Here is a 27,771-nt window from a genome sequence, read left to right as displayed (position 1 = left end):
ATCTGCACCCGTTTTATAGAACAGAATAGTCTTACAGGAGTGCCCGTGATCCAGACTCTTCCTTCTTACCTGCGAGTATCCTTTCTGCATTCGTGCTGTAGGTGTCGGCATTTTGCGCTATCAAACGAGCTGTTGCCAAGTGTTTTAGCATGATTTCACAGCTTTGGTCAGTGTTCTCCCACATGTCCATCCCATCAAAAACCACGGCCTGACGTTCCAGCAGAGTAACTAGTGGCATCAGCAAGGGCACCGTGACAATGTTTTGTGGAACACACATGGTTTCTGCGAAGAAAGGGGTGGAAGGCGTTACGTTTGATCATAAACACATTTAGAAACGGAAACCAGATTGTTCCAGTGAAACAAGTTTCTCGTTTTCCTGATACACAAGCCCAAAGATGCTGTGCTTGACAATAAGAGTACTATAATACTGCTGCCTCTTCTGCCAGCACACCAGGAGGTGTGGACAGTGCCTGCTGTGATTCTTCCTCTTTTCCATAAGCATGCCTTATGTCAGGAATGGGCCATCTTTGGCCTTCCAGATGTTTTGGCCTACAATTCTCTCCTGTCCCAACCAGCCCGACTTAATGGCAAGAGAATGAGCAAAGATTCTCCACTCCTTAGCTTTTATTCTTTTGGCCAGTGGAAAAAAGAGAACAGGGACCTAGGTCTCTTCTAGACAGAAACTGTTTTGTCCAGTTCTAAGAATGGGGAAACTGGGAGGATCATTCAATGGGAACGATTCACTATATCCAGAAACGGGGGGGGGGGGGAACCAACAGTCCCCCTGTAGCTCTTTCTTCATGTGCATAAGCCATTATAAGTGTTCATATTCTCCACTGCAATGTGCTTTGATGAACAGTGAAAGGGAATTAAAAATATTGCCCCTTCTGCATTTTTCCCCACTGGGGAATGAAAATGAACCATGAGAAAAGCAGGATGTGGTTATTGCTAATGGATTCTGCCCATTATTCTAACTGATAGGGCTCGACTTGCTTCCTCACTCTCCATTAATGAAATGACAGATGTGACCTCAGGGCTTAATGAGGTTTCCTCAATGAGGATGACAAATTTGACACAGCTGCCTGCAATGGCAGGCCCACTCACCTCGTCCTTCGTGCAAGGCTTTGCTGAATGGTTTCAGTTGCTTCTCGTACATAATAGCTGTCTGGGTGTAGCAGTGCCTCAGAGTAGTCCATGTTTGCTCCAACCTTGTGATCTATGGGGGAAAAACAGCAGCTCTCATGTGATATTTCCCCATGACAAAGAAAGATGCAGCTTCTGAGAGAATACCACCTACATGTGAAGTGATCAACAAGGTTTTTTTATTTCTTAGACTGGCTAGACTGGGCAGCCCACCACTCCTTTCGATGTGGCGCATCCAAGCAATGGCTTATGTTTTGCGATTAAGCCAGTCATGCACCGGACCATCTCTGCCCTCACAGTACTCCGTTCTTCTTGACCCAGCAATGTCATGTTCACCGTCATTCTCTTTGGGGAAAGGGCCTTCTCAATTATGACATCCCACTTGTGGAACACATTCTCCAGAATGCTCACCTGATTCGATGTTTTATGTCCATTTCACTGCAGATGAACTAGTTGTTTTCCAAGTCTCTCAAGCAACTCTACCGTGGCAGCAATACAGTACAAAATACACAAAAGTGTTTTGCTTTATGGTGGTCAATACTGCTTTTACATTATTAAGCTGTATGCTCACTGTAAGGTATGGTGGAAGTTTAATCTAAACCAAAAGCAATGGCATATGTATATGATGATAACACTAATCATCCAGCATGCCCTCGTATATAGGGACGTCATTTTACCTGAGGCATTTCCAGAGCTTTCATTATAGCTGAGAAGGCATACAGATCACCCATGGAGTCCTTAAGTTCAACTGCAACCTGGATGATCCTGTTCAAGGTTGCAACACGCTCTTCTAAGTTTCCTGTGCAGCCAAGGATATCCACAGCTATTCCTATTGCCATCGTATTGTGCCTAAACAGGGAAACAAACCAGGGATGATCAGTGCCCATTGTCAAGAGAGCCATGAGAGGCTGCAGTCCACACTAAAAATTGAGGGTCGTTTTATACACGGAAGTAAGCTGAGGAGAGAACAAAAACAAGTGGAGCGGAAAAGCAGGGATCATAGTGATCCTGCAGGGCTTTTATCCTTTCCCCCCTACATTTACTAAGCCCCACTTAGATTTCTTAATTTTGGATTAGAAAAGTGGGGGGGCATCTTATACATGGAAAAATACAATATTCTGCAGAAAAGATATGCCCTTGCCAGGCTAAGTGCAAGAATGTTGAGTGGACATACAAACACATTATCAAATAACCACCCACCCACCCCACCCCCACCCAGAGAGAGCAATTTAGCACTTTCACTTGATTACTGAAGTGTAACAAAACCATAACAAAACAGAACTAGTGCTGTAGCAACTTTTTAAAAGCAGCAGATTTGTTTCAGTGTGAGCTTTCATGAAACAGAATGAACTTCCTCAGGGGAAAATGGACTGCAAGTTACAAAAGCTTACACTTAAATAAATACACTTGTCTCAAAGGTGCCACTGGACTTGGGGTTTCATTTGGTTTTATCATGGTTTTGCTGTACTTGTTCAAATGGGTGAATGCAGCTGCCTCTTTGAAAACTGCTGACTGAGGAAGTGAATGGTTTGAGGTTGTTTTTTTAATTAATAGAGATTGATTATATTAGCATTTCTTTACATACAGCTTTGGGAAACAGTGTTCTCTATTTTTAGATGATACACATTGTGTACATACATACGTACTGTATGCATATACTGTACAGATATAGGCACATGCATGCATGTGCATGCAAACATCCACGCTAACAGGTATGTCTGGGTATGATTAAATCCAGATCCTACCTACCTGCCTATACTGCCCAATTAACAGCTACATTTTACTGAATCAAAAGAGATGAATTACTATCTAACAGGCTACACAAGAAATCATGTCAAAATGCTATGGTATCCCCACCACCACAACTGTGTCCCACAGTACAATGTGCAACAGACCTCTGTGAATGAGGAAGGCTCCACATTTATACAGGTAGCTTCAGATCATGAAAAGGCAGGATTTGTTGTTCCACTAGGAGAAATAAGCAGCCCTCAGGCTGACCAGCTTTCCTCTCAGTTGAGGAAGGAGGAGCAATTTAAACAAGCTCTGGCTGAAAGTGAGGAACATACAGAGCCCATAATATGGATGCCTGACAATTACTTTGACAGTCCCCGGATTGCTGCTGGCCACCCCTGAAGAATTATCCTCTAGGACCAAGAAAACCGAAGGAAAGGCAGCTAATGCAGATGTCCAAGAATGGCAAGTTAACAAAAGCATTTCAGCTCAGCTGGAAAGGGCCTGGGAGGAAAGAAGCCGCCAGCCTTCCTGCTGGCAGCCGAGGCACCAGGACTGGCAAGGATGTTTGAAGAGGACGGTCACAATAGGCCAGGCCAAGAGTGGGTCATTTCGTTGCTTGGCAAGAGAAGGGCAAGCGGTTAGCAGTCAGATTGTTCCACGCCACAGGTTTTTCTCCAGTGCAGAGCAGGAAACCATGACAACCACACGACTGGCTGAAACACTCACAATTGCTGCATGCAATGTGTGTGGTGGGTCAGGTGGAGTCCTAGGAGTTTTCAATGCAGACCTTTATGATTACTTTGTGAGCTGAAAAAGAGGCTTTCAGTACCCCTGAAGAGACACTTTGCTCTAAGATTCCTGGAGTTATCTGTAGAAATGACCCATGAAGCAGTAGATTGGGAACTTATTGTTACACCGTTATGGTTACTCAACTCTTCTATCGACCCATTCCCAATTAACATAACTTGTGGGGTGATTTTTTTCCTGATCTCTTAGTGTGCTCATTCCTTTTTAGTTCCTTTTTCTTTTTTTATGGTGTAAATATATAAAACAGCTTCCTAAAATGAGAGGGAAAATCCTAAAATCCTCCCCCAAAATAGTTTTTGCCCAAATAATTAAGAAGAAAATTATAGGTGAATGTAATGTAATAGCAGACAAGGCACAGGGGATGTTGTGGAAAAATCAGTTTGGTGTCATCATCAACAGTGTGAAAAAAAACCTGGCACTTAAAGAGAAATTACAACTCCCTGTAGCTCTCCGTAAGCATGACCAAAGGACATGCTGACTGGGAGCTGACATCCCCTCAAAGTAACATCTTCAACTTCTGGCCCTTCCTCCTTCACTACCTTTGTACTTTCTTTTGTTACACTTTCATATTCCGTCCCATGTCCACAAACCAGTTACGTTTGAGGATACTAACGTTAACTCGGGATGAAATCCTGCAACTGGACATATGACCCTGAAATTTCATTTTTATGCAGGAAGCTGAGTCGCTGCCCGATGGCATGATGGGGCCTTCCAGCTGGTCCTGTTGGAGCTAATTGGTCAGCATTGCATTCTAAGGTATGCGCTGTGCAATTGAGAGCAGAGACATGGGTGGGTGCCAGCTCCCATTCTTTGCTTGCCCAGCCCCGTATTGTCTACTTTGACAGTCAGTAACTATCCCAAGTTTGTCCACGGGTGTCAATCTCCTTTTTTCAAAAAATGCAGGTGACAGGCTGAACCTCGGCTTTCTGTGGCTTTAAAAGAGACCATGTCCAAAAGATTCATTTCTTCAGTCTTTTTTTTCAAAAAGCAGCCCTGTGGTTCAGCAGCTACATAAAATTACAGTACTTCCTATTTATACTCAGTCTTTTAATAGCTACAATAGCCAGGGCTGGGTAATCTATTAATCTCTAGCCCATACACTCTATTAACAGAAATAGCAAGAGGAAAGGTGGAATTGCCGGGAATATTTCTGTATGAAAAACAAAAACAAATCCCAAAGACTTTCCACGGCAAGTCTTGATACTTCAAGTGAAGCACGCAAGGTAAGGCCGCTATAACAACATTTACCTTTCAATTATGTCAAGGCGCAGTTGGTGTCCATATGGCAGGGTAATAAGTTCCAGGCCTGACTTTACTCCCATGATCCTCCTCCTCTCTTCGGAGACTTCGAGTATCCTAGCAACCTGTCAAGTGCAAGAGTGCACACAGAATGGGTCAGGATGGAAATAAGAGGGACTGAACATTAACCAAGATTTATGTTAGAAACAACACGCAGTAGCCCCCAAACGCTGCTTTACATGCCAGAGGATCTGCCACCTGGTATTCAAAAGCTTCAGCCATTTACATGACAGGGGGCATCAGATTTCAGAATGGAGGAAAGGAGAACTGCACCATACAAAAACTTGGCAATATTGCTCCTAAGAAGCTCACAATGGGGCGGAATATTTACTGACCTCGGGATTATCTTCCTAGCTTAAGAACACATCAAATCTTTTAGAAATAAAATGTTAACCATTTTATTCTGAAGTAATATAGGTGTCTGCAGTTGTATTTTTTATTGATTTGTTTTAAATATATATACTTGTACAATGAGATGCTGATTTTTTTTTTTTTTTTTTTTTTTACTGTTTTGTATTTTAAGCTACGGGTAGAAGATTATGGAGGGTCAAGAAACAACAATAAGAACATACAAATAATAAAGGATAGGGAAGAAATTGCATTTTCAAAAGGAGGGAAGCCAGAACATTTAAAAGTGTCATTCCATAATGCAGTACATGATGAAGAAAAAATCCCCTGTTATAATCTGTATTTGCTTGTGATATTGCGTACTAAAAGAAAAGTTTACAGAGGTCAATCAAATTTCTGTTTTTCTTTTCTCTTCAGTTCAGTTAAAGTTGCATGTCCAACCTGTATTTTTGGCTCCAGCTAGTTGCACGTAATACATCCCATGCCTAACAAAAAGGAGGTGCTAATGAAGCAGGGGAGTGTGCACGACTACGGCTTCTCTTGTGACCAACCTATGTGAGTTATTCCATCATCACCACCACCACTCCACCTCGGATCACCACCAGAAACCTTAGTCCAGCTGCAGGCCTGTACCGGTATTAAAACCTTTCTGGTCAATTGATAAATTAGAGGAACAGATGGCAAGTTTTTCAGCTTCCACCAACATGCCTCATGATGGCCATTATATTTTACATTAGCCAAGTGTCCAACATCAACCTCATTAGAGACCTCTAGCCCTTCTGGCATTAAACATCATCAGTAACCCAATCCCTGTTTTCCTTAATGGCCTCAAGGGGTTATAAGGCTTAACTGATCTTGTTTGGAGGCCTCTCCTGTGACCACGGCACATGTGATGTCAGGAAATGGGCCATTTCTCTAGCGCCTGGTTTAAACTGGACATAAATATAGATTAAGCATTCCGAACTGAGTGCTTCAGGGAATGAGGAAGAGGGATGGAAACATTGCCTCACTTCTTGTATATGTGAGCTCCAGCTGAAAAGAAGATGTATCCTGGCAGAGATTATGACAATCATTAGGGACGCCGGTCATTAGAGAATGAAACACAATTCACCTGTCAGAATATCAAGACATAGCATGATAGGAAACTAAGTGCCCCCAAACATACCACAGTAGTTCACTGGGCTGCTTCTTGCGGTTTTAAAAGCAATGTGATGAACTACGGTAGGTTGCAAGACATAAATCAGAACAAAGTGGATGTCTTGTATTTTCAAAAAAAGCAAGAAAAGGCCCCAAGTACTTTGCAAGGTTAAAGCATAATCCCCGTCATCTGCTTCCCCCTAGATTTAAAGAAGTGTCACAGAGCTGATGACAGTAAGAGGGGAGATGTCAGTGTGAAGCCAGGTGGAGGTAATGCCATTTGATGCTCAAGAGGGTCATCAGGCAGAAGCTCCAAGTAATTGGTCGTTTTCACAGAAAGGGAATGTGAGAGATATGTCACAGCAGGAGAGATGGCTTTCCAGGGTTGGCGAAGAATCCATTTTATCCAGATAACGTAAGTGCTTGAAGGTAATTGCCTCATCAGCAACAATCATCTCTAAAGAAATTGTACAAGATATACTACAGTAGCTTGGTGCTATCACTGAAAGTCTGTGCTACAATTGTTACCCTACTTCCTCCGAGAGAACCACATCAGTCTTGCTAGTATACTGGAATTAATTATTATCAGCACTGTTGATGGATGGATTGCAGTATCCAGCTTGCCTGGTCACTTGATTGCTGTAAATGCCATCCACACCACAAGCTATTCCCAAGATACATCCCAGAGTTTATCAAGAGGTGCATCTGTACAGTGATCAGATGTTAGCTGCCAGAAAAACATGGCAGTCCATTCAGTCCATTTTCAGAATATATTTTTAACTTTTCTGTAACATGTCTAGGTTTACTACTGAAAAGTGCACATTGGGGTGGCTACTCACAGGTACACTCCTTTGGATACACACCTGAAACCACTACCAAGAAAATCCTAATTCTGTGTGAGAAAAGCTCCAGATCCCTATATTTCAACGGTAGCTCCACTAGAGGGCAGAGACAGCAAGGCAGATTTAGCCACCTTGCTATCTTCATCGGGATTATATTCAATCAGGAATCAAGTTGGTAACTGTTGTTACCAACATCAAGGAGAGCTCAATATTTTGACAAGAAATTACCACTACTTTTAGACAGTGATTTCTTTAGCCTTTACACTTATTTAGCTTTTACAACTTGTCCGTCATTACAGTGCCTAAACTATTTCCAGGAAATCCACTGAAAAAGATGACTGCCATTTTCTTGCTATGTACTTCAGAGAACTATAGTTTAGGAGCAACCCCCAGGAAGGCGCCTGATCCAAGTCCCAGTCTTGAGACCAGCAATCTTAATAGTTCCATCAGGGATACCGTCAATGGCCAGATTCCCACCCACTCACTTTAGTCAACGTTCCTCTGTGACTAGCAAGGGATCCAGAAAAGGGAATTAGGAGTCACTTCTCCAATGACCATAATAATTTATTCTGGGAAGAGAGTTACTGGCCTTAATCCCACTGTATTTGTCTGTGTATAACCGAAGCAACAGCACCTATGACCTATTTGCCCAGAGCCAGCTAGTCCAGCTTCATCTTCCCTTGTGAACCCATCAATGAGCTGAGCATCAGTTTGAGCAGTCATCTGACCAAGGCTGGTCTGCACAGTTTTGGCCTCCCTATCAGCACCAGAAGGCTAATATGCAGGGCCTCTAGACAGACCTGGTTCTTGATTCAGCTTGTAGAAGGAAAAGACTAGTTGGACCACCAGGTTATCTCTTCTGGATAAGGATAACCTTGTTACAGTGATCTACCATTTTAGCAATGCCTGAGTTGACAGTATATTTCCAGCTGTCATTCATGGTGCTGATTTTGCTCTTTAAAGCACCAAAACAACATGGAACCACCTCCAGCCATACAAAACTGTCCATTTAAAGAAACCATCAAGAGATGTCCTCCCAGTGACCCCATCTATGAATTTCAGCAGGTTGTCAGCTTCCCTCTGGTGTTCCTGAATGTCCTTCTAGAGATGGTGGCCTGATGCTCAAACTTTAATTGCAGATGGCAACTATTTTATTCTTCTAGAAACCTCCCCAAATGTTGCTGATTTTCACCTGGTTTTCCTCCTGCTTTTGACAATGTCTATTTACAATGTCTATTTATTTACTTTCCAGGATGTCTGACCTTGAGCCAGACATCCTGGAGAGTGAAGTCAAGTGGGCCTTAGAAAGCCTGGCTAACAACAAGGCCAGTGGAGGTGATGGCATTCCAGCTGAACTATTTAAGATCTTAAAAGATGATGCTGTTAAGGTGCTACATTCAATATGCCAGCAAGTTTGGAAAACTCAACAGCGGCCAGAGGATTGGAAAAGATCAGTCTACATCCCAATCCCAAAGAAAGGCAGTGCCAGAGAATGCTCCAACTACCGCACAATTGCACTCATTTCACACACTAGCAAGGTTATGCTCAAAATCCTCCAAGGTAGGCTTCAGCAGTATGTGGACCGAGAACTCCCAGTACAAGCTGGATTCCGAAGGGGCAGAGGCACTCGAGACCAAATTGCTAACTTGCGCTGGATTATGGAGAAAGCGAGAGAGTTCCAGAAAAATATCTACTTCTGCTTCATTGACTATGCAAAAGCCTTTGACTGTGTGGACCACAGCAAACTATGGCAAGTCCTTAAAGAAATGGGAGTGCCTGATCACCTTGTCTATCTCCTGAGAAAGCTATATGTGGGACAAGAAGCAACAGTTAGAACTGGATATGGAACAACTGACTGGTTCAAAATTGGGAAAGGAGTACAACGAGGCTGTATATTGTCCCCCGGCTTATTTAACTTATATGCAGAATACATCATGCGGAAGGCTGGACTGGAGGAATCCCAAGCCGGACTTAAGATTGCCGGAAGAAATATCAACAACCTCAGATATGATGATACCACTCTGATGGCAGAAAGTGAGGAGGAATTAAAGAACCTTGTAATGAGGGTGAAAGAGGAGAGTGCAAAAAACGGTCTGAAACTCAACATCAAAAAAACTAAGATCATGGCCACTGGTCCCATCACCTCCTGGGAAATAGAAGGGGAAGATATGGAGGCAGTGACAGATTTTACTTTCTTGGGCTCCATGATCACTGCAGATGGAGGCAGCAGCCACGAAATTAAAAGACGCCTGCTTCTGGGGAGGAAAGCGATGACAAACCTTGACAGCATCTTAAAAAGCAGAGACATCACCTTGCCAACAAAAGTCAGAATAGTCAAAGCTATGGTTTTTCCTGTCGTGATGTATGGAAGTGAGAGCTGGACCATAAAGAAAGCAGACCGCCGAAGAATTGATGCCTTTGAACTGTGGTGCTGGAGGAGGCTCTTGAGAGTCCCCTGGACTGCAAGGAGAACATTCTAAAGGAAATCAACCCTGAGTGCTCACTGGAAGGACAGATCCTGAAGCTGAGGCTCCAGTACTTCGGCTGAGAAGAGAAGACTCCTTGGAAAAGACCTTGATGTTAGGAAAGTGTGACGGCAAGAGGAGAAGGGGTCGACAGAGGATGAGATGGCTGGACAGTGTCTGCGAAGCAACCAACATGAATTTGACAGAACTCCGGGAGGCAGTGGAAGATAGGAGAGCCTGGCGTGCTCTGGTCCATGAGGTCACGAAGAGTCGGACACGACTAAATGACTAAACAACAACAACAATTTACAAGTTTATATATTAAGATATTATATGGTATATGGAAAAGTTATTTTTAGACAATTTCCAGAATCTCAGCCAATGGTCCCATCAGATGAGTGATTCTTGGAGCCATAGTTTTAAAAAGTACTTTTCTATAAGCTCCAGGTATGAGGCTACATACTGTCTGTTGAAATTGCCAGTGAAGTGTGTCAGATATCAAAACAGAGACATATTCACAACTTCTACTGTTAATGTGCCTGCACAACGCACCCAATTGTAGCAGTTGTGCAAGAAAAAAAGGCACAAAGCTAGATGATGTAACATGGATGTTTCTTTTCATACAACAGTTCTCTTAGACTCTTTTAATATACAGTGTACATGTGCTGGCTGGATTGGCTGATAGTGTTGCTGGCTTTTAGAAGCAACAGTCAACAATGAACAACCATCATCACGGATTTCCCTCCATAGATTAAAACTGGCCTGGCTTGGTGAACAGTTAAGAGTAATTTTCTGTGTGTGCTTTTAATATGTTTAAAGGCTAAAAATTATTTAAAGTTACAAAGGTTTTACTTTTTAAAGATGTGTTTCAGATATGTCTTCTGTCTTCTGTTTTTTAATGTGCTTTTTAGGCTATAAGTTCCTGCCTTTTTAGAATGTAACTGAAACATTATTATTGTTCTATTTTATGTTAAAAAGATAATTTTGGACCAAATTCTGACTTAAGTATTTGCCTGCAATTTAAGTTTAGCTTTCATATATTTTTAAGCATTTGTCCATACAGCTTTTTCATAGCTGTAAGACAGCTGAATATTTGAGATATTATTTCTGAGCATATGGAATATAGAAGCTATGTAGAGAAATAAAACCTGCAGAGGTAGACAAACTGACATCGCTAGGAATTATTGCAACGGTGAAAAACTTGATACTCAGATGAATGTTTATACTGTATGATGGTCAATGTGGCTCAGTTTCATTCTTCAATCAATCCTTTTTCGGGATAAATGCCAGCTGTGATGAACACAGGCTTCTGATTTTTCCACAGCCAGATGCCTACGCCACTGAGGTAATCCAGCTATCTGGCTATAAACCTAGAGGTCTATAAAATTCAGTAGGGCTCTTAGGAATATATTCAGGCATCATAGTTCCTGACCTGACAGAGAATCTAACAAGTTAGACGAGGAAAATGATTAACGAAGTTTTTGCGATCGCTTTTGCGATCACAAAATAATGTTTTAAATGGGAAAAATCGTTTCACGATGATCGGTTCCCTGCTTCGGGAACCGATTTTTCGCTTTACGACGATCAGAAAACAGCTGATCGTCGGGTTTCAGAATGGCTGCCCGCTGTTTAAAATGGCTCCCCGCTGTGCTTAGGACGGATTCCTCACATTACAGGCACCAGAAAATGGCCGCCCTATGGAAGATCTGGACGCTGAGGTATTTCGCCCATTGGAATGCATTGAGCGGTTTTCAATGCGTTTCATTGGGCTTCTTCATTTCGCTTGACAAGGATTTCGCTTGTCATTTGAATGGATTATCCTCGTCAAGCGAGGCACCACTGTATTTGGCTGCGGAGCCAGAGATAGGGAGTTTGATTCCCCACTGGGCCTTCTGCAAGTGGAGCCAGCCTGTGTGGCCTTGGGCAAGCTGCACAGTCCCAGAGTGTCCTTAGAAGAAGGGAAAGGTAAACCATTTCTGAGAATTCTCTACCTAGAAAACCTTGAAAAGTGTAGCCATAAGTCAGAATACAATAGAAAATCAAAATGTATACATATATACAGCTTTACCTTGCAGTCCATCCGAAGTATATGCTGAGCAACGATCTTGGCAGTGTTGTGAGTGAGCAGCTCCTTCACCCTTTTCAGCATTGCTGTCTCCAAGGGTTTGTTTTCTAGGGGAAGGAGTTTAGACTCAAAATCGTTTGGCCTGAAACTAGAGACCATCTCAAGAACAGGCTTGACAAAGGCACCACTGTCTTTGCCTATTTCACTCTGGGGTGGTAGTGGATCCACAGAGTTCAGCAAAGAGTTGCTGCTGTCCACGATCATGTCGGTCATTTCACAATGCGTCCCATTCTCCATGGCAGTCAGATGTTCTACAAAGCTGTTCTTCTGACATAAAGGTTGCTTTGTCATTCTGCAGTCTGTGGGAAGAGCCGTGCTCAGCTCACAGTAAAGTGTCTCTGAGCCGTGTGGAGGCCTCTGAAAGGGCACTTTGCTAGGTTTAGGTGGAGGCCTGGGGTAGAGCTGGCTGTCAGAACCCCCAAGGACATCATTGATCTGCAACTCCGAAGCAAACCTCCTGAACACACGTGGGCTGAGAGCAGGTTCGCTGCCCGTCCTGAATGCTGGGGACTTTGGGCAAGGGCTCGTTTCAACTTCAGTCCCTTGAGATGGATATTTTAGACCTGAAAGTCAAAGAGAAGAAAATATGACCGTGTGATATAAAAGTAGCAAATGGCAACTGTCCACTCCCTGTTACAAGAGATATCATTGGACAGTGAACCCACCAGAGAGCAAACAAGAGGGAGGGGTCTCGGGCATCCCTTCCTAGCCCATATATTAAGGAGTGCAGGATCACATGTGTGGGGAGCCCCCCCTTCACACAAGTCATTATCACACTTTTCTGACTCTCAAGCGGTCTTTGAAAGGGCTTGCTTACATGTGTACCAGTGGATTCTCAGTTTATCAGCAGTGTACCAATTTTCAAGCCAATTATAGCAGGCTCTGTGTCTGTCAAATATCATAAGGAAGAGTTTTTTTAATTGTCTTTTTTACTTGCAAAAATTGAATGTACATGTGAATTGACCCACACCTGATGTCCCAAAGCAACCAGAGACCACCGATGACACCGTCAGACATGGAGTGGAGGGACACAAGGTAGGGGGGATTGCAGTAGATTCGCAAGGGCAAACTTTACAGTGATGCCTCGCAAGATGAAAATAATTCGTTCTGCGAGTCGTTTTGTATTGCGAAAATTTCGTCTTGCGAAGTGCAGTTTCCCATAGGAATGCATTGAAATGTAATTAATGCGTTCCTATTTATCTTGCAAAGCACGGCCATAGAAAAATTTGTCTTGCGAGTCACCAAAAAATCACAAAACACTTTTGTCTTGCAAGTTTTTCATTGCACGAGGCATTTGTCTCACGAGGCATCGCTGTATTTGAATTACATTAGGACCATGGTATTTATGGGGAATCGGTTCCAGGCCTCCCCCCCTCCCCCGTAGATGCCAAGAACCTTGTATGGCAAAATCTATATACAGCAGAGCCTCTGGCCCCCTTTAGTGGCCAGTTCTGATAATGCACCTTAGAAACCCATATTTCTCAGGTTTTTTATTTAATATTTTCAGGCAGTGGATAAGTGAAACCATGTTACTGATCCCGAAGATATGGCGGTCCTTCTGTACTAGTCAACAACGGAATGAGAAAATCAGAGTATGAAGCTGTGAGAAGAGTATATTTTTGTGTGAAAGTATTGCGAGTTCACCTCCAATGCCAGCGCTAATTCTTGATCTGAGCTATATGTTCACAGAGACATATTCGTTAATTCTACGTGCATATATGGTATTTCAAACATGGATCCAGTTGACTGGCCTTATGGTTCCAGTGAATAACCAAAGCAAGCCTGGAAAAGATATCTGCCAAACCTCTACCTTCTGCCTCTCTCTTCCCTTCCTTTGTTGCCTCAAACAATTTGGAATATTAGACTGTAGGCACCCTGGGCAGGCATATGTTTTCCCTTACATTCTTCTATAAAGAACAGAAGACTTTGTCTCAGTGATGGGTGAGGGTAGCACGAGAGATTTTTCTCTCTACCAGGGAAGTGAGAGCGGCGAAGTGTTCTCCCCCATCATATTTATAACACCAGGAGACTCCATTTGCTGAGTGCCAATCCCTGTGCAACCAGAATAGCACCCCACAGAAGACTGAGGTGTCACCAGGTTTGGAGGGGGCAAGCCAGCACAGCTCAGTGAGGACTGAGCCTGTTCTGTGGCCACAGATTGCTCGCTTGTAGACTGGAGGAGATGGAATATCTGGGGAATAGAACGGCATACCATGAAAGTGGGCATGGCTGGATGGCTGGCACCCTGAACAGATACACTCCACACCACAACACTATTGCTGGTCCTGCTTATCCTTTCTCTGCTTCCCAGACATTTTGTTTGTCTCCACATACATAAATGGGATGAGACGAAAAAAAAGGGATTTTTTCCATTTTCTCAATGTCCTCTTTGGCCCCAGCTCACAGGCCTTTGTACACAACACATTACTCATGCTATGCAACTTGGAGACGAAGGTTAAGCGGGGAGGTAGGAGATGTACAGCGATTGGGAGTTACTCTTTGTAATGTTTTGGGTTGTTCTTCTGTGACAGCAAGTTGTTTCTGACTCTATGGTAATTCCATGAGAGTGTGCAAGGTATGTGAGATATTTAAGGAGTGGATTGACCATTGCTACCCTCCAGTAAGTTTCCATTGTTGAGCAGGGATTTGAACACAGGTCTCCTGAGTATTAATCTGACATTCCATCCATTGCACCATACTGGCTCTCGCTGTAAAGAAATGAAGTCCGGTTGATCCCTATTTGGATCCCTTTGCACACAGGCACTTCTCTCTTACATATTGAGCATCATCCTTATACAGTATTATCTCACCCCACACAAATGTTCATATTTGAACAAAAGGAGTGTGCCAACCCCCATGACACAATATGGTGCCATTCTGCAGGTCTTTCGGAGATTCTTGTTCCCTGGAGCGAAATGTTTCAGATTCCTCAAATTCTTTCCAGCACCATATATTTAAGATGCATTGTTTAGAAGATGTTCCATGGTAAGCTCCACAAAAACACAGCATCTCTCCTTGTATATGCAAAGCAGATGCACTGCCACATCAATCTGTGGTGAGAGCAACAATATTATAAGGCTGTGCACTGAGAGACAGAATATCTCCAGGGCTGGGAAGAGATGCCAGTTGGTAACTGTATCCGGCGGGCAGAAACAGAAATGAGGCCATGACTCAGTAGAAAGAGCCCTGCGTTTTGTACGGGAAGAGCATTTCCTGAAAAAGGGAACCTGGTACAAGGAGTTAAAACATGCATGAATCCCAGGGGCATGGCTCAGGCTCTTACCCGGACAGCTGATGGCTTCCAGGATACGGAATGTATCTAAGAAGCCTTTAAAGGTCCAATTACTGCACAGGCAAAACTCCTCCAGACATCGAAAATTTTAGGGAGGAGTAATCGTAACTTCATACAAACTCATGTGCTTTAAAGCAGTAAGAAGCCAGTCTAGCCAACACACTTTCACTTGTTTGTTTTCTCAAAATTAAAAATATATAAGGCGCAGTTCAGCATTCTGCTTCCACACCTTCCACTTACCCCAGGAAGTCTACAAAGCTGCTGGCACAGGTAGTATTTCAGGCTAACATGCGGAAATTCTGCAACCTGCATACAGTTAGATAGATTGCTCTGCACAATTTATTTTGGAACTATTCGAATAGAAGGGCTCACAGGCATCTGTTAATAGGAATATCTTTACTCCTTGCTTTTTTCCTTTTAAAGTATCTGAAGCAGTTCTAACACCAAGATAGTGGCAGTCATATATTCTTTTTTTAAAAAACTAATTAAATCTCCTCCTTATTTTGTGTTCGCAAGTGATTTTTTATTACTATATAATCTTTTAGTGCAATAATCTTCACAAAAACTCTGTAAAGTATTTCGTATTACCACCTAGGATTGTTGTCATGTGCTATCAAGTCAGAACAAACTTATAGTGACCCTAATAGCTGTTTCAAAGTAAGTGAAATATTTAAGGGCTTCCATGGTTGAATGGGGAATTGAACCCAGGCATCCTCGAAAGCATGTAAAAATGCGAGTAGATAAATAGGTACCACCACGGTGGGAAGGTAATGCTGTTCCGTGTCTAGTTGCGCTGGCCACATGACCACAGAAACAGTCTCCGGACAAACGCTGGCTCTATGGCTTGGAAATGGGGATGAGCACTGCCCCCTAGAGTCAGACATGACTGGACAAATTGTCAAGGGCAACCTTTATCTTTACCTCCTGAATCCTAGTCCATTCTATCCACTACACCAGGGGTCCCCAACCCCCAACCCAATGCCAGTCCATGGGCTTCCCAGGACTGGGCCACAGAGACAGATCACTGCCCCCGCATACACATACAGTGGGCATGTCGCGCTTGCGGGGGGCATGTCACGCTCACAGATGGGCGTGTTGCACTCATGGATGGGCGTGCTGTGCTCACGCACATGTGCGAGAGAGCGCACTGCACTCGCACAACACGCCCACCCGTGAGTGCAGGGGTGCCCCCACCCCTGCGCACATGAAGACCACCCCCCTCAACCAATCTGCAGTTCCAAAAAGATTGGGGACCGCTGCACTACACCACATTGAGTATCCCTAGTATCCTACCTAGGATAGTAATTCTAAATACTAATCTCAAGAAGAAGGAATAGGGCAGAGCTCCTAAATGCCACCTCTGCAATGAGTTCACTGCTGAGGTGAAACATGACCCATGAACTACATGGGCCACCGTCCACTTATAACTCAACACCCATAGGGCTTGGAGAAGTAACATTTTTGGACTATAACTCCCAGAAGTAACCAGGACATCTTTCAAGCAGAAGCTCAGTGAACAGCACTCCATTGCCCTGATTCCATCTGGCTACATGCTGAATTCTTTAGTCAGTGGCCAAACATACCTATTGGCAGATAGCTTTCTGACTGGTGAGTCTTCAGGGGCAATCTCCGCTCCTGCACATGGTCCAAACATGCTGGATGGCTGCCACTTTTTTCCTTGTTTCTGAAAGGAAAAAAAAAGGCATGGCTCAACTCAGCCCAACTCCCAGAGTTCAGGATCATGCTTCTCCCAATGATTTTGCTTAGAGAAATAACACACATCTTATAAGGCCAACCCAACACATTTTGATGTTTATAGAACAGGATGAAATGATACCCTCTCCTGTTTGACACACTGCCAACAGGAAAGTGTTTTTCCCCACATCTGAAGAAAGCAAGCTAATTTAAGAGTGTTACGGACAAGCTCCCCACCTCCTAGTACAGTGATGACGAACCTATGGCACGCGTGCCACAGGTGGCATGCGAAGCCCTTCTGGCACGCAGCAAACCTTTTGAAGTGGCTGCAGCTGGGATTCCCCCGTTCTCTTCCTGTTCTGGGTCCTTTAACTTCCTGTCCGTCCCCATTATTCCCCCTTTAACTTCCTGTCTGTCCCCATGATTCCCCTTGAAACTGCCACTTCCTATTCTGGTTCTGGTCTTCCGGATGGCACAGCAGCCACTGGTTTCTTCCCCACCCTCTCATTTTGGGCACTTGAGCCGAAAAAGGTTTGCCTCCACTGTCCTAGTATATGCCACCTAAGCCAACTACTCCACTCTACCTTATTGTAGGGCCATCCCTGTAGAGCCAGAGAGTCTCATTCCAGGCGTGTTAGGAACAATACTGTGATAACTTACTCACGGAGCCCACCTCTACTAGACTGCTGAGGAAGGGGCACTGGCCTGCTCTCTGCGGCACTGTGGTGCACTCCTGTGAAGGGCAAAGGGTTGTATGGTCCTTGCCAACCCAGCATGAATGAGGCAATGCCAGAGTCCAAACTATTTCTTTCCTCAGTTTCAGCAACCTGTTGCTCCTACTGGACCAGGGTGAGGGTGGTAAGGACCAGCCTGGAGCAGCAGCTCTGGGAGAAGGGGCGTTCAACTCTCCCCTTTGCAACATTTATAAAGTGACAATCTATTCCCCAGTAAAAGTCTTGAACTCTCTCATGGGACAAGAGGACCACACCTTAAAAGGTTTCCTCGAACTGAATTCTGCTCCCTGGCTTGGTGACTACACATATTGAGGCTCAGTCTTTTGGGTGTTTCTCCTTGCCCTTCAGGAATGCCGCCCTCTCTGTGCAGGCCTGGAGTGACGCCGTATTTCTCCTCCAGACATCGTAACGGAACTGTCCTGTTGATGGGCTGAAATATAATGGCTCCACTCTGCTTTGATATTGGCCTGCGGTTTCCCACATAGCACCGAACCAAACCAGGGATGCTGTCAAAACTTTCATCTTCAAAGCGGTACTGAACACGGCAGTAAGCTTCATTGAGCCTCAGGATGGTTTTGTTGATCTTGAAGTGCTGAGAGACATTTTTCCACTGACAGGTAAGAACAAAATTCCCAGGGCTGGAGAGGGAGTCTCGGATCAGGAAATCTCCATCTCTCTGAATAAGACTTTCCGCCACCTGTAAAAGAAAAGGACTGCTGAGATCAAAAGGAAACAAACACTCCTGTCATGTTTATATCATTTTTGAAGGTATACAGATAAACAGATTTTAATTTTCAGCCTAAAGAAAAACACAGATGATCATTAAAAGCTTTTATATTCCAAAATGAGAGGGAGTGGGAATATCAGAACATGATAAATATTGCTACCTATACAGCTGCTATTCAAATATATAATCTCTGAACAATTCAGCGAATTCAGGCAAATTATATTCCTTTTCCCCTTCCTGGAGCTTGTCTTATCCTGCAAATCAGTCTTCCCATTTAAGTAATCCACCAGACTTTAGTCATCAGGATATAAATATAAGCAACATACACATATATAAATATGACCAATCCCAGACCAAACAGACTGAATCGGCTCAAAAAACTGTTTGTTTGGTCTGGGATTGGTCATCTTTTTCTATGGTACTCCAAGAAAGCCGAGAGGTTTTCATTTTAAAAAAATGTGTATCCATCAGTATCTCAGCAACAAGGACTCTTTGTTTATTTATAGGAATCTCTTGACACAGTGGTTACTCTGCAGTACTGCACCCAAACCTCTACTCATGGCCCGGGTCCAATCCCAAATAACTGGCCCAAGGTTCACTCTTTCTAGAGTAACACTTGTGTTTCATTTTATGTACAGAATCCAGAAAGGATATAATCTTAGAACTGTGGAGCTGGAATGGACCCTATAGATCATTAAGTCCCGCCCTCCTACCAAAGAGGCATAGTGGGGGAATTGAACTCATATGTTTCACCGTTTCCTGTAATTACATAATTTCTGCTCCCTAAATACTTTGCTCATGTGTTTTCCTTAATATTTACTAAATTCCAACTAGCAAAGAGATACGTAGGTTTCTGATCAATTGAATTTGCTGGGGGAAAAGAAGCCGTGGGACCAAAAAGATAGTTGGATCAAACAAGGAAGAACAAATGAACAGGAAAGAACTGGCTGAGTCGCCTGAATGGGGAACCCGGAAGGGACTCACCTGTCGTGGGATACGCCCGTGATACCAGGCATGACTGCGCAGATCGTCACTGCTCATCTGCAGCTCCTCTTCCAACTCTTTCTTTAACTTCTCTGGGGAACTGCCCACTGCCTGCCTGTCCATCACCTGTTTGTCTTTTGAAAACTGAAAAACAGAGAAGGAAGGAGAGACGTATCATTCCAGGTCTGATGAGAAACACCTTAGTTTGCTCAAAACTTTCATTTTGCCCATTGAATCAGGAGGTGCGCAACAGCCAATAGTACTCAGGCGCTCCCTTATTTCAAGCCTTTGATCCCTAAGCAGTATTTGTGAAAGCTACTGTACTGCCAAGAGAGAAGATAGGTAATGATTACATGTTGCAAGGTGTATCGTAAAATGTCCCACCTGGATGCTTGCAATAATAACCAGTGTGCCTGCTGAGTCATTTATGGACTTTCTCCCAGAGAATGAATGGTTTTATGGAGAGAGAAAGAAAAAGAGGATCCCTGCTGGGGAAATGATTGTCATTGTCAGGAACACGCTTTGTGTGAAAAAAAACACATCACATCGCTTATTGCCTGGCATTTCCAGTACAGCTGGCAAAAACTCCTGTTTGAAACACTAGAAAACCATGGCCATCACAGCAAACCAGCCTTCCCTAGCTTTCATCTATTCCAGTCAGCATGGCCAAATGCTGGTCAGAAACGTTGAGAGCCTGGATGGGAAGACCGCTGCAGGCAATGCTAAACTAGAGGAACTCATGGTTTGACGCTGTCCAAGACACAACTCCTCCACTTATTCCCAATGCTTCAGCCCCAACTCCCATTTCACACAAGTTAGAAGAGGCTCTGCTTCAACATTTCTGTCAGCCAAAAAGTATACTAGCAATACAGTATATTCCTAAAATCCTGTAGCGTACACTCCAATTATATTTGCATCCTCTGCACATACCTTCCACAACTCCTTCTACAACAATAACAATAATGTGCTCTCAAGTCAATTCCAACATCACAACCCTTTTCAGGATTTTCTGGGTAGATAACTCAGAAAGGGTTTACAATTCTTTTCTTCTGGAGGACCCATAGGATTGTGGAGTTTGTCCATGACTACACAAGCTGGCTCTACTTCCAAGCTCTGGCTCCACAGCCAAATACCTAAGCCATTGAGCTATCCAGCCGCTCCATGGATGGAGTTACACCAATGTAAATATACAAAATGATTCAAGTAACTTTTTTAAAAAAATAGAACAGTAAGTAATTGGGAGGAGCATTGCTTCCTTTGCCTTATTTGTCTTTGTGCTTATCAAAATTGCCTGATTTCATCTTAAAAGTGCTGCTGTCAGTGGTCTTCACTTGTAAAAATGTTTAGAGCTTAGGGCCTCAAAACACTAAAATCTGATCTACTCTTCCATAGAATCATAGAAAAGTGAAGTCGGAAGGGACCTACAAGACCATCAAGTCCAACCCCCTGATCAGTGCAGGAATACAACCAAAGCATATCTGCCAGGTGATTATCTAAGTTTTTCTTGAATGCCTCCACTGTTAGAGCACTCACTAACTCCTGAGGTAACTGCTCTAACAGTGAATACGTTTTTCTTTATATTCAACCGAAATCTGGCCTCCTGTAACTTGAGCCCATTGTTGTGTGTCCTGCACTCTGGGATGATTGAGAACAGATCTTGCCCCCCCCCCCCCGCCTTTCAAATATTTGAAAAATGCTATCATATCACCCCTCAGTCTTCTTTTCTCAAAGCTAAACATGCCCAATTCTTTCAGCCTTTCCTCATAAGGCTTGGTTTCCAGCCCCCTGATCATCCTTGTCGCCCTCCTCTGAACTTGTTCCGATTTGTTAGCATCCTTCTTGAAGTGTGGTGTCCAGAATAGGACACAAGACTCAAGGTGAGGCCTAATCAGTGCTGACTAGAGGGAGACCAGCACCTCATGGGATTTGGAAACTATACTTCTATTGATGCAGCCTAAAACAGCATTTGCCTTTTTTGTAGCCACATTACACTGTTGGCTCTCCTGCTGTTACCACATTTTATCTCCTGCAGTTATTTCCTTTGTTGTGCTAGTCTTTATTACACAAACTTAGATATGCAAACAAATCTGTTATTTGCATTCTAATTAAAATTCTAATGACACTTGTGGGTTTTTTTTAACTTTTAATGTTCAAAATCCTATTGCTCCCTTTTGCTTGCTCAGCTGTCCACACTGCTAGTTGCTGCACAGTCTGGTCTAGCTTGAAAACCACTCATACAACAGGTCATGGAATGAGGAGAAGGAATAAATAGGATTCTGCTCATTGCGTTTTCACAATTATGACTGTTTTTTTGCCACTCGAGGGAACATTGCTTCTAAATACAGGAGCAGCATCTTGGATAGTAAGGCTTGTCTAGCCTTGACTCCTCCCATTCAGTAATTATCTTCTGGGGTGACAAACATCAGCTCAAATGCTGCAGATAAGGCTGAAATTAAGCTCCCGTTTTGTTTCTTCCCCCTGATGTTTTTGCAAACCAAGATGCTTTATAATTATATGCATTCCTCCACAAAGTGCAGATGCTATTTGTCATTCAGCAGCAGCAAGCTAAGGTATGACATTATGGTAGGAATGGGGAAACTCTGCCCTGATGTAATCAGATTGAGTGTATATTACTCTATGCAATTGCAGTTAGTATGCCGTTTGTATCCTGAAGATGGCAGGACATGATTTCCTTTCGAAAGCTTTATTTATTTATTTTTGTTATATTAAAGTTTTTACTTGGAAGCGAAACCCGTTAACTTTTGGGGGGTCAATTCAGTCTCTTTGACTGGCATCGGTCAACTTTTTTTTTCTGCCCTGTGGATTTTCATATCAAAATTACAAGCTTTTTGTCTCTGCACAATTCTCACAGAGAAGAGGTACACTTGAAGTCTATTTGAAGCCTAGGAAGTTTGTGTCTTGGCTACGATGTACAAATAATGTGCATCAGTTTCAACACACATTCTACATAGGAAAAACAGAGGGAGTGACTACATGTGCATCTGCTGCTTTTGCTAGTGACTAGATGACGTAAGTATCAGCTCAAACCAGCCCGTTCCCAGAGCATTCCTACCTGAACCTTTTTGGCTTCCTGTCAGGAGCTACTCTTTCTTAGGTGCAGGTAAGGTCACTCCATTTTGGTTCAATTCCAGTACGTGCAGAGCTTTCTGCTTTAAATGTCCCATCCAGTTTTGATTTCCCAATATCATTATGCTTAGCCACTTAATGGTTTACAAAAAAACATTTTTTTTCTTCTGCTTCTAAAGTGGAGGAAGCAACTTTTTTTGGTTTAAGCCTCTCAGAGCAGTGCTGAAAAAAATTAAGTTGAAAGCTTCCGCTCAGAAGGAAGAGACAGGAGGGGTCAAGGAGGATCTTTTCTTTCTTTTCTTAGGGGAGGCAGCCCAAATAGGGTTGCTTGACGTGTGCATGTCATGTGGATGCAAGAATCACACCAAATGGCATACAGGACCCCTACACGATCTTAACCTACACTATTTAGCCCAACCCTGGATGCTTCAATTGAGCTACTGAACCTGAGTCTGAATTCCAATGAATGCTGCCAGTCTGAAAGAGATTTTGGACCCTGAAGCATTGTTCCTTTCCCCTACTAAGACTCTTCAGGACAGTAGGTAGGAGAGTCTACAAAAAGCCAGTTCACATCAACAACCTCCTTGGCCAACACTTCTGCTATTTACTCTCTTTCCTTATTGCCACTTAGTGTCCCTGTCACCACAACTGATGCCCTTCAAGTGGGAAGTCAACAAAAGCAATCATGTTCTGGGGACCTTCTCAAAATGAAATTAATTAATCTAATTAAATGTCATTGAGTCAATGCCAGGGTTTTCTAGGTACTTAGAAACTGTTTATTATTCCCTTCTTCTGTGGGCATTCGGAGACTGTGCAGTTTGCCTGAGCCTATTCACAAACTCCTTATCTCTGGCTCCACAGCCAAGTACTGTATCCAATTCACTCAGCTACTAAACTAGCTCTTCTCAAAATAAGCATCCTTAGTAATCAGGCCCAAACTAATCATGCTGTTGATTAATCTGACTGGTGTGAGTATTCTGAGAGCTGCAATCTTTAAAAAAGGATTTCTCCCCATTTTTATCCCACCCACAAAAACATACTGGATATTGCAACGGTTCCTGAAAAAGAGGGCAACCACAAGACACTCTTGCAATTCAACATTCCTGATAAAAACTGCTCATCAAAAAGTCAGCAGAATATGAATAGTTTCTGTAGATATTTGTGGTTGCTAAATAAATCCTTCTTTGAAGCTTCTAAAGAAGCAGAAATAAAGTAATACAAAACTGGGGACTCCATGATTGTAGGCTGGGTGTTACCATGCAACAAATAGCCATGGAAACATTTTTCCCATGGCTCTGTATTTCCTCTTAGGAACTTGGACAAACTCCCAGGCCTTTCTTAGAGATGTGAATGCCTCTCTATAGTGACTGAAAAAAGACTGAACAACACAAGTTCTCATCCTCTGAACGTGATCTTTTTATGAATGCTTTGGTGTTAGAAGTGTTCTCTTCAAAATACCATGTTTAGAGTTTATGCTATATAAAGACATGACATGTATTATAGGGTCCTCCCAATGGTCTAACAGCTAGTGTAGTAAATTAAATCACTCATCCTGTTATGGACAGCATTAATGCCAAGATTAAAAGCTATGGTTAATTTCCTTCCTCTTGTTTGCCTTCCAGAAACAATGCTTAACGGGGTGGGGTAGGGAAATGCTCCATCTTCAAAATAATAGCAGCTAATATATTTATGTGATAAACAGAAGAAGGCAGGCCCATAAAGCAAAACCAACAAAGAATCTCTAGTATTTTAAAGACTAACAACTTTTATTTGCCCTAACTACTGATGCACTGTGGCAGAAGTGACAAATGAAACTTGTTGGTCTTATGCCAAATGAAATTGTCTTTAAATTGTCACTAGATTCTTGGTCAGTTTTGTAGCAACAGGCTATAGATTAACATGGTCATATCTCTCTGGACATATCTTATGAAATAATGGCCAAAATCTTGGCATAATGTAAATAGTATAACTTCTGGAGGCAAATTACTGCAAGTTGCACAATCAACGTAGACATCATCTGTTGAATACCAAGTTGTTCAATCTCAGCATGCAACAAATAATGTCCAAGTTGGCCACATAATTTGTAGCTGTTCACTACCAAATGTTTCATCATTTGAGTGTCACACTATACTGTACACTGTATGCTCACAGTAGGATTTTGGCCAACATTTGTATCACTAGATCTTCACCCAAATATCCCACAATAATTGCAGAGCCATGTTTTTCAAATGATTTTCCAACTATATTTAACACTATTTCCCTTTCTTTTTTGTACTTAGACTTTGTGAATTAGTATTTCATAAATAACCTCTATTCAGGTGTCGTTCAGTGTAAGATTAAGTTTCACCATTAGTTCTACAAATATACTGTATTTTGATGCATTGGATAATCTCACTTCATGGTAAAAATTGTTTTCTAGACTAATCATCACCACGGCCGATCACTGTGGATGCTCAGATGAACTGAATGTCAAATGACTGTCCTTTAGTTTTCCCTCCTCAAAATCACCCATAAGTGATTTAGGATTTTATGATATAAAATCAAAGTATTTGGGTGGTTGCTTCAAATTTACCTTGCCCTGCTATTTATCTTATCATTTGTAGGCTGCTTTTCTCCCAGTGAGAGTAATCAAGACAGATCACAATGTTAAGCTAGTTCTAGTCACGTTCTGATTACAGCCCATGGGGGTCAATTCACATCTAGCCTGGCTGACATTCTACTTCCACTGAACCCACCTCCCTTTCACACACATGTAACAATTTGTGGTGAAATTACTTTACATAAACATGTAGATCCAACGTGCATCATCCTTCTCCTCCCTGCATTTTGAAGCTTGTGAAAAATCCTAGCCATGTAATCCTTTATGATAGATGTAAAGTGTCTGCTCAGTGATTAAAAACAACAACTAAATTCAAATTCATCAAAGGAAGTGCTTGAATCAGCTCTATATTTTATTGCACTGCCAGCAAGAAGCGTAAAGCAAGGTTTGACCTTAAGCCTACTTGGAATCCCACAGCTCAGCCCTGGAACAATGATCAAGACCCAATAAAAGGGTTACGTGTCGCTGAGCGTAGGTAAAGTATGGAGAGCTTCCAGGCCAGTAGCTGTGGCTTCCAAGAAGATTTAAGCCCAGGCATCTCCGACTTTTGAAACTAAACAATGCACTCAGCTAAAGTCTAGAGAAACAAGTGGAACCGTGACACCATAAAACCCTGGTGAACCCGCAGCATGTGAAGCTAATAGAAGGTTATCAAAAGTACAGGTAAGGAGGCCAATAAATCTTCCTAATGAGGAGAGAAGTTAACCTGATGATGCAGAAATTCTGACCACTGCCTGCCTCACTTGAGTTAAAGCACCTTAACCACCACTCCCACTCTGCCACTCTTGTTCCCTCCTTCTGTTCTCTGTTCACCCTCCACACGTTTTGTTTCCCACTGGTCTTTCTCTATCCCCACATTCACCCTCTTGCTCACCAGGCTTTCTTTCTCCTCAGGCCACCGATCATCTTTTTAAACTGCAGGAAGAGTTCTGGGTCCTAGAGGGGGAAGCAGTATTAGGATCTGCCTACAGGGCCAGGTCTTATGAAGAAAGGTATCTTTCAAGCCTCCAGTTTTGACCTCTGAGAGAGATCAGAAATGCAACTTACAGACCAATGTTCATTTAACTGAAATGAGTGAATCTATTTTTTAAAAAAGTCCCCCACTTATCCATCCTGCCAGGGTCATTTTAGTATCAGTGCTAAGTTCCAGTAGCAAGCTTCCACAATCTTGAAGCTCTATGGAAGAAAAACGCTTTCTTTCCTTCCATCATCATTACAGACAACAGAGGAGCACTCTGTGTGTAAGGATATCTGTGTTGGAGACATGTGTTCTGATGGTGGGAAATATATTGATCCAGCAGAGTTGTCCCTTAAATAATTGATTTCAACAGCTTCAGCCTGCTGGGTGCGTTGAATTGTTCTACTGAATTCTGGATATATATTTTGCTATATTGACCGCAACTGATTGCTAATTCCATGTCTTTTATGTTACATACAAATCCCTGAGAGAGGATATTTTATGATTGAGGCTATTTTAAAATGGTTTTATGTCTATTTGTGAGCTACCCTGAGGAAACAATATACTTAAAAAGGAGACACAGGAACCTTACAATAATGAATAAATAATAAAATCCCTCTGACAGCACAAACAATACAGGAAATAATTAGCTGTTTAATTTTTATATGCACTCTTCTTATTAGAGTCAATTCTTTCACCATTTATCTGTCATAGTCAGAAAATTATTTACTCAAAACATACCTAACAATCACAGTGTGGCTTCCTGCTCTTCCTGATAAAAAGACAGCGACATGAACGCCTGATGAGACTGCAAATAAACGGTGCGATTTCACGATAGCCTCTTGCTTCCCTTGCAGGGTGTCAGTCATTTCCTGTGGCTACCTGCCCTGGCTTGCCAAGAGAGATTCAAATGAACCTCAGGAACTGCCAAATGAGGGTTTCTCGCTTAGGACAGGAATGTTATCAGTGAGCAGTCTCAGCATTCAGAATATTTCAAAATATTACTTGAATCCTTGGAAAACTTTGCAGTTTGCGAAAACACCAGACCCTCCACAGGTTTCTACCTGTGTCCGTGATTTGCACTAAAGCAGAAAGGACAGCAAAAGGTGGACTGCAAATAGAGAAGACACTTTCTGCCAAGGGCTCTCTTACGCACCCGAACAGCATTGTGGCGCCATAATATATATTGAGCCTGGAGGGTTGTAAAGAAACAAGAGCAGGCAGGAGGAGGAAGAAGAGGAAAAACGAAGAGAAGTGGGGCATTAATTGATAAAGGCAGCAACATCTATGCCCATCTCCAGAAAGGAAACAATCATCCTATTAAGCAGAAGTCCTTGCCCCTTTTACCACAGCAGCTGCATTATCTCTGCAGGGACAAGAAGTAAAGATCATGTGATGGAAATACTGTACTAATAGTCATTCAGCAGCCATCTTGACTGTAGACCTGACAACTCCTCAAACTAGTCCTGGAATGATATTCAACACCTGAGCAGGCCCCTGGCTGAACAGGTAAGGCCCATGACACCATGGCAATAATATCACCCAGCATGGTGATATTATGCTTTACAAATAGCAGAGAAGAGAAGGGAAACAAAATGCAAGGGAGATAGGGAAAGTTACAGAAAATTGAATGCAGACTTCCAAAGAATAGCAAGGAGAGACAAGAGGGCCTTCTTAAATGAACAATGCAAAGAAATAGAGGAAAATAACAGAAAAGGAAAAACCAGAGATCTGTTCAGGAAAATTGGAGACATTAGAGGAACATTTCGTGCAAAGATGAACATGATAAAGGACA

At 42.7% G+C, this 27,771-nt stretch overlaps 1 protein-coding gene across 9 annotated transcripts in view; it reads right to left on the bottom strand.

Annotated features, from left to right (window-relative positions):
* The window catches only part of BCAR3 (BCAR3 adaptor protein, NSP family member), a 193,659-nt gene that overhangs the window by 6,276 nt on the left and 159,612 nt on the right, over positions 1 to 27,771 (bottom strand). For 8 of the 9 annotated variants that reach the window (XM_078391780.1, XM_078391779.1, XM_078391781.1 and 5 more), the window contains 8 exons: positions 19,333 to 19,476; positions 17,876 to 18,318; positions 16,776 to 16,876; positions 11,844 to 12,463; positions 4,933 to 5,048; positions 1,821 to 1,992; positions 1,105 to 1,216; positions 70 to 282 (listed from right to left, as the gene is read on the bottom strand). In XM_078391780.1, the coding sequence (XP_078247906.1) occupies positions 70 to 282; positions 1,105 to 1,216; positions 1,821 to 1,992; positions 4,933 to 5,048; positions 11,844 to 12,463; positions 16,776 to 16,876; positions 17,876 to 18,318; positions 19,333 to 19,476 (1,921 nt within the window). Of the gene's footprint in view, positions 1 to 69; positions 283 to 1,104; positions 1,217 to 1,820; positions 1,993 to 4,928; positions 5,049 to 11,843; positions 12,464 to 16,775; positions 16,877 to 17,875; positions 18,319 to 19,332; positions 19,477 to 27,771 lie in introns of those variants that run through there. The other variant, XM_078391782.1, reaches the window with a different exon arrangement.

This window comes from Pogona vitticeps, chromosome 4 (assembly GCF_051106095.1).
Source record: "Pogona vitticeps strain Pit_001003342236 chromosome 4, PviZW2.1, whole genome shotgun sequence".
Lineage (NCBI taxonomy): Eukaryota > Metazoa > Chordata > Lepidosauria > Squamata > Agamidae > Pogona > Pogona vitticeps.
Note: the sequence above shows the minus strand (reverse complement) of the source record. Positions and strands in the feature narration are given on the sequence as shown.